This window comes from Charadrius vociferus, unplaced genomic scaffold (genome assembly GCF_000708025.1).
Source record: "Charadrius vociferus isolate BGI_N301 unplaced genomic scaffold, ASM70802v2 scaffold2219, whole genome shotgun sequence".
Lineage (NCBI taxonomy): Eukaryota > Metazoa > Chordata > Aves > Charadriiformes > Charadriidae > Charadrius > Charadrius vociferus.
Genome location: NW_009649895.1, coordinates 30,178 through 37,192, shown reverse-complemented (window position 1 = coordinate 37,192; position 7,015 = coordinate 30,178). Strand labels below are relative to the sequence as shown.

Sequence of the window (7,015 nt, the reverse complement as noted above, 5' to 3'; positions counted from 1 at the left end):
GGGCTGGGCCGGAGGCGTCGGTGCCCCTCGGGGTGAGGGTCTTGGGTGTGGGAGCTTCGGCTCAGGTTAGGTCACACTGTCAGGGCAGCCCTGGAATGCTGAGTGCAGTTTTGGTGCATGCTGTATGATAGGATGAGGGGGAGCGGTTTTACACCGAAAGAGGGGAGATTTAAATGAGATAGCAGGGAGAAATTGTTGACTGTACTGGTGGTGAGCCCCTGGTGCAGGTTGCCCCGAGAAGCTGTGGCTGCCCCATCCCTGGAGGTGTTCAAGGCCAGGTTGGACGGGGCTTGGAGCAACCTGGGCTGGTGGGAGGTGTCCCTGCCCAGGGCAGGGGGTGGCACTGGATGAGCTTTAAAGGTTTCTTCCAACCCAAACCATTCTATGAGTCTCCATAAAAAAGGCCAGGTTGGAGAGGGTCTGCATAAGGGCCACCAAGATGATCCAGGGCCAGGGAAGCTGCCGTGTGAGGAAAGGCTGAGAGAACGGGGTTTGTTCAGCCTTGGGAAAAGGCGGCTCGGGGGAGACCTTATCACCACGTTGGAGTCTTTAAAGGGTGGCTACAAAACAGATGGAAACTCCCTTTTCACAAGGGGTCACATGGAAAAGAGGAGGGGTGATGGGTACAAGTTACTCTCGGGGAGATTCCGATTGGTCACAAGAGGAAAATGTTTTACAGTGAGAACCACCTGCCACTGGAATAATCTCCCCAGGGAAGTGGGGGATTCCGTAGCATTGGACACTCTTAAGGTTCGGCTGGTCACGGTGCTGGGCCGTCTCGTCTAGACCGTAGCCTGTGCCAAGAAAGATTGGACCATATGATCTTTGAGGTCCCTTCCAACCTGGGATTCTATGATTCTATGGTAAAAATGAGGCTCTAGACCCTGAAAATGAGGCTTTGAAACATAAAAATGGCTATGGAAAATAAAAATGAGGCTTTGGACTCTATAAATATAGCTTTGGACAGTTAAAAAAAAAAAAAAAAAGGCTTTGGGCCCTAAAAAGAGGGGTTTGGACCCAATAAATGATGCTTTGGATCCTGAAAATGCAGCTTCAGACCAAATAAATGCAACTTTTGACCCTATAAATGAGGATTTAGACCCTAAAAATGAAGCTATGAACCTTAAAATAAGTCCAAGAAAGGTTGGACTGCATGATCCTCGAGGTCCCTTCCAACTTGGGATTCTAGGATTCTTAAAGGCAGCGGAGAGCTCTGGCTAAGCCTGGCTGATCCTGGCAGCTGCTGAGCTATTTTGGGTGGCGAGGGCTCCGCCGAGCCTCTTAAAGCTCCTCGGAGATGCCCTTTCAAAGCCAACGAGCCCCAGGTTCAGCCAGGGGCTGTGTCTCACCAGGGGATGCTCCCAGGGCAGCTCAGGCCACGCCGGTGGCTTTTGAACAGCTGTCGGTTGATTTAATGGAGGTAGAGTGCTCCGCTTGCCTCTCTAACCCGGCTGTCAGCCTAATGCTCACCGTTCCTCATCATCCGGCTGGCGCAGAGAGCCGACATGCAGGCAGTGAACCTCTGCACAGGTTCTGCCAGACCCCTGCAGCACCCAGGGTTCTTCAAGCATCATTTAGTGACAATGAATTAATTAAAATCAAGGCTGGGAGCAGGGACACAGGCTGTCGAGCACTTTTACCCAGCAGGAAGCTCTGTGCAATCGTGGTGCCTGGTCTGAAAAACAAACCGCAGGGCTTGCGTGGGAGTGTTACGCCAGATATCTATTAATAAATGTTTTCTAACGATGCAAATCAAGGTGCATCAGCTGCTGGCTTGGGGGTGGAAAAGGGCCAAGAGCGGATGGGTTTGCTAATCCCGGCTGTGGTTTCCTGTCTCCTTGCAGGGTGCAGATGTGAACTGCATGCACGGCACTCTGAAACCGCTGCACTGTGCCTGCATGGTGGCTGACGCCGACTGCGTCGAGCTTCTGCTGCAGAAGGGAGCGGAGGTAAAGGCTTTTAAAGAACAAAAACAAGTTAAAAATGCAAAGATCCCTTTGAAAAGGGGCCTGGAATTCGGGAGGCGGTGGTGGGTGCTGATAAACAGCTGAGATTTGAGCTGATGGTTTTAAGCAGTGCGGGTTTTGTGCCTTCTCACAGCGCAAATTGGGTCTGGGTGAAGGTTTATCCTCCCTGTAAGGAGGGAGATGTTTGTGTCTCAGAGCTTAGAGGTGCCCCGTGTCTGGGGAGGGAGGGTAGTTTTGTGGTGCAAGCCTGAAGAAAGAATTGAAACCTACATATTGCCTCATTTTTGGCACTTCCTTCTGGCTGCCAGTACGTTGTACCCCCCACTTCCTGCATTGTTTTCCCATCTGCTAAATTTGGGATGTGGAAACGGTTTCACACAGCGCTGGCAGAGCTTCCCCCGCTGCCGGCAGGAGTTGGGATACCTCGGTGATCCCCGAATCCTTTCTCCTCCCTCCCCTTCTCTTGCAGGTCAATGCCCTGGATGGCTACAACCGAACAGCTCTTCACTACGCAGCGGAAAAGGATGAAACCTGTGTGGAAATCCTCCTGGAGTACGGGGCCAACCCCAACGCGCTGGATGGCAACAAGGACACCCCGCTCCACTGGGCCGCCTTCAAGAACAACGCCGAGTGCGTGCGGTCGCTGCTGGAGAACGGCGCCTTGGTGAATGCCCGCGATTACAACAACGACACGCCGCTCAGCTGGGCAGCCATGAAGGGTAACCTGGAGAGCGTCAGCATCCTGCTCGACTTCGGGGCCGAGGTCCGGGTGGTTAATTTGAAAGGTCAAACCCCCATCTCGCGGTTGGTGGCGTTGCTGGTGCGAGGATTGGGTACAGAGCGGGAGGATTCCTGCTTCGATCTTCTCCATCGAGCTATCGGACATTTTGAGCTGAGAAAAAACGGCAGGATGCCCTGGGAGGTGACCAGGGATCAGCAGCTCTGTGAAAAGCTCACCCGGCTCTGCTCAGCCCCCGGTACCCTACAGACGCTGTCCCGTTATGCTGTGCGCCGCAGCCTGGGCGTGCGGTTCCTGCCGGAGGCGGTGAAGCAGCTGCCCTTGCCCACCTGCCTGAAGGAGTACGTGTTACTCCTTAGCTAAGCAAAAGACGAGGCGCCGGGGCTCTTCCCCGCCAGCGTTCAGCTCCCTTTGTCACCGCTTCCTTGTGGCAGCGCCGGGGATGAGATTCACCGCTTGGTTTGGGACTTGCAGGTGCCAGATTCTCCTCCCCGGTCGCCGTCCCGATTTTCCTTCTGCTCTGCTCTTCCGTCTGAGCCGGTGCAGGGCAGCGGAATCCCCCAGTGCTGCTCACAGACGGCCCCGTGTCGTCTCCCTGCCCACAGCGCCTGCTCGGTGGCTCCTCACACGCGCTTTCCCCTCGATTTTGGTCTCGTGAGATGAAGGATCCCCCTTTAATGGCAAATTATATCCCAGCTGTTGGATTAACCTTTTTTTTTATTTATTTTATTTTTCTTTTCCTTGCATTGGGGCAGACCTTGGGGAAGGGAAGGAGGCTTCTGGGTGCAGGGAGGATGGGGAAACCCTCCTTCTTTGAAGGACCTGGGGCAGGAAATCAAGAAGGTGGTGTTGGACCCAGAGAAGTCCTGTGGGACGTGATGCCTGGAAGTCCGGTGGAAAAGCCCACCTTAAGTGTGCGTAGCAAGCCTGTATTTTGTGTAACTGTGCAGGCTGGCACCTTCGCTCAGCGCCAACACCCACACACAGCCGCAGCACAACACGCCGCAGACGGGGCAGAGCTTGTGTGCCCGCAGGTCCCAGTGCTTCGGGCAGACATGGGGTATCCCTTCAACACATGGAAGTGTATTTTCCCTTCTTATCTATAATTTTTAAGATGCATCAGCGCTGTAGTGGGGACGAGGGTGGGAACCAACGCTTTGGCTGTAATTTGCGTGAGTGGAGGAAATGTTTCCCTCCATCTCCGGAGTAACTCTGCTCGGAGCGCAGGATGCTCCCTGTCCCTGAGCAGAGGGTTTCCCTCCCATCTGCCACGCAATAACCCACCCGAGCTCTTCCTTAGCTTTGGTTTTGCGCCATCAACTCGTCGCTTTGTTGTTGATTTTATTTATGTGTGTGTGTATATACAGATTTTAGAAGGAGGCGTGAGGAGATGCTGGCAGCGAGGCACCGGGCAGGACCCCCGTAGGCAGTGCCAGCTCTCTGTTTGGCACGGCTCGCTTCCAACAGCAGCAGTGTCCCCGCACACACCGTCATGTATTCACGGAAATAAAGGGCTCACCGTGTGCTGGAAGGTGTGTGCATCACACACTTGTGGCCAGGGCTAGCAACGGGGTGCAGGGGGTCAGCCCTGCTCATTTGGGGTCCTCCCTGAACAGGGCGGTTGTATCAGGTGGGGTTTGGGGGTGCTGCTGCCGCTGGTTTTGTTCCTGGGCTTGTTTTCGGCACCACATACGGTCCCCGTCACACCTCTGAGAACCGTAACATCACCCTCTCTGTGGTGACGTTTTAAAACATCATTAAAAGCTCACACCAATGAGTTCTGATCCCCCTCGCTGCTCCCAGTCCACCTTCATGCTCACACCTCTGCCCTTGGCTGGGTTTTCTTGGGGATCTTAATGATGCATTGAGCTGCATCATCTTCCGTGTGCGCATTCCTCACCCAGGGAACCCGGGAGAGCCTCCCCATGCTCCCGAGGTGAAGTCAGGCAGGTAAAGATAATTGCTTTATGGGAGAAACTTTGGGGAGAAAAATCAGGTTATGTGTATTTTATTCCTCCCTGTTGTGCTGGGAAATGAAGCTGTCGGGACCAGGGGTGCGTGTGGGGCTACAGGAGCCGTGTTCCCCTTCCCCAGGGGGTGAGCGCTGGAGGGTTGAAACCCAATTTGTGTTTGCCACCACGAGTGAGTGGTGAGTTTATTGAAGCATCTTAATTCTGAATTTTTAACACTAAAGTGGTGCCCTAGGGACTCTATCCAGACCGCTTGCTCTCAGCTTATCGCAACATCCCGCCGCAACACTTGGGGAAATGCTTTTCTGTTTAAAAAGCCTATAAAATACCTAAACCAACCCAAAATTTACCCCGAGGAAACCTTCTGCTTCAGGAAAACCACTCTTTTGCCGAGGTATTCTCGGGGTGTGGAGGTGCTGCCTGGCTTCCCCAGGGGGAGCGAGCTACAACGGGGAGCACTTGTTTCGGAGGTTCCCCCGAGCGACACAGGGACACGCTCCGGGGCGGGGGAAGCTGTGCCAGCCGTCACCTTTTAGATGTTGGACTCGAATGACATGCTCTTGCGCATGACGTGCTCCAGGTGGGCTTTCTCTGAGGTGTCCAGCTCGATGTGGTACTTAGCCAGGATTTTTAGGATGGGGCGAAGCTTTAGCCACCACTGCTCCTTGGGGATGCGGTGCCTGGGTGAGAGAGAGAGAGAGGGTGGCGTGATGGTCCCGGGTGGAAACAACACGGCATCGCCTGGGACGGCATTCCCAGCTTCTGTTTAACAATCCACTGCGGCGCTCCAGGTGTGGGGCAGAGCGGCTGGAGGTGTTGGTCGCCAGTCGGCTGAATGTGAGCCAGCAGTGTGCTCAGGTGGCCAAGAAGGCCAGCAACATCGTGGCCTGTATCAGGACTAGTGTGGCCGGCAGGACTGGGGCAGTGATAGTCCCCCCTGGACTCGGCACTGGTGAATACCATGTTCGGTTTTGGGCCCCTCACGACAAGAAAGACACTGAGGGGCTGGAGCGTGTTCAGAGAAGGGCAACGGAGCTGGTGAGGGGTCTGTAGAATAAGTCTTGTGAGGAGCAGCTGAGGGAACTGGGGATGTTCACCTGGAGAAAAGGAGGCTGAGGGGAGACCTTATCACTCTCTACAGCTCCCTGAAAGGACGGTGTAGTGATGGGGGTCGGTCTCTGCTTCCAAGGAACAGGCAACAGGACAAGAGGAAACGGACTCAAGTTGCACCAGGGGAGGTTTAGGATGGAGATTAGGAAAAAATTCTTCACCGAAAGGGTTGTCAAGCATTGGACCAGGCTGCCCAGGGAAGGGGTGGAGTCGCCATCCCTGGAAGCGTTTAAAAGCCGGGCGGACATGGTGCTGAGGGACATGGCTTAGTGGATTTGGCAGTGTTGTGTTGATGGTTGGACTCGATGATCTTAAAGGTCCCCTCCAACCTAAGCGATTCTATGATTCTATTCTATGATTTATCCTTCCTGGGGCTGGGGCACAGTCTTGGGGCGGGGTGAGGGGGGGGAGGATAAAAGGGGGGCACGTACTCGAAGTCCGTTTGCTCCTTGAGGTCGGCAATGGGCTGGAAGACGAGGCTGCGCTTGCGCATGCCCAGCAGACACGCCGAGTCGGCAGTGTTGGTGAAGATGCGACCTGCGAGGGGAGGCGGGGAGTGAGCTCAGCATTTCGGACCCTCCGGGAGGGGGAAAGCACCCCTCCAAAATCTGCAGGGAAGCCCTCAGTGTTGAGGGATTGGAGCACACATGCCCGTTGGGAAAGAGCCGGGGATTTGCTTTTGGCAGTGGGGAGGCGTAAGGGGTCTTTGGAAAGAAGGCAGAGAAACCCTCCGCAGTGCGGTACCCACCATGCCGGGAGCACTCCTTGATCTTCCCGGTGATCCAGGCCACCGCCTTGGCACCCATTTTGGTGCCGAAGTTCCTGTCGAAGGGGGTCGGGGTGCCACCCTGTGCCAGAAGAATCAGTGGGTGAACAGGGGGAAGTCCCGGGTGAGGGTCTCCCGACCCACAGCCCCTTCCCTGGGGGAGCCGCGCTCCCGTTGCCTGAGGGGGTCCGGACCTGCTGCATGTGCCCCAGCACGTTTTTCCGGCAGTCGAAGATGCCCTTCCCTTCCTCCGAGTAGAGGTTGTAGATGAAGTCGGTGGTGTAGTTCTCGTTGCACCGCTCGTTCCTGCGCAGTCAGGGGAGGGAGGTGGGCTCAGCACGGAGGGGGGGGAGGCACAAGCACAGCAGGTCTCGGCCACCATCACAGTCCCCATCCCGTACTACCCCCTAATCCCTGTTCCACCCCACAATCCCTGTTCCACTAATCCATGTTACAACCCCCA

At 55.3% G+C, this 7,015-nt stretch overlaps 2 protein-coding genes across 2 annotated transcripts in view; one reads left to right on the top strand and one right to left on the bottom strand.

The window, feature by feature from the left end:
- The first annotated feature begins 1,850 nt into the window (after positions 1 to 1,850).
- ASB8 (ankyrin repeat and SOCS box containing 8) lies at positions 1,851 to 3,069 on the top strand. Its single transcript, XM_009891105.1, has 2 exons — positions 1,851 to 1,949; positions 2,437 to 3,069. Exons 1-2 carry the CDS (start codon positions 1,863 to 1,865, stop codon positions 3,067 to 3,069), a joined length of 720 nt encoding a protein of 239 aa, XP_009889407.1. The 5' UTR covers positions 1,851 to 1,862.
- A 2,139-nt stretch (positions 3,070 to 5,208) lies between these two features.
- LOC104291815 (ATP-dependent 6-phosphofructokinase, muscle type-like) overlaps positions 5,209 to 7,015 on the bottom strand; it is an 8,317-nt gene continuing 6,510 nt past the window's right edge. Inside the window, 4 exon segments of the mRNA XM_009891107.1 lie at positions 5,209 to 5,356; positions 6,218 to 6,323; positions 6,535 to 6,634; positions 6,747 to 6,884. Coding sequence (XP_009889409.1) covers positions 5,209 to 5,356; positions 6,218 to 6,323; positions 6,535 to 6,634; positions 6,747 to 6,884 — 492 coding nt within the window.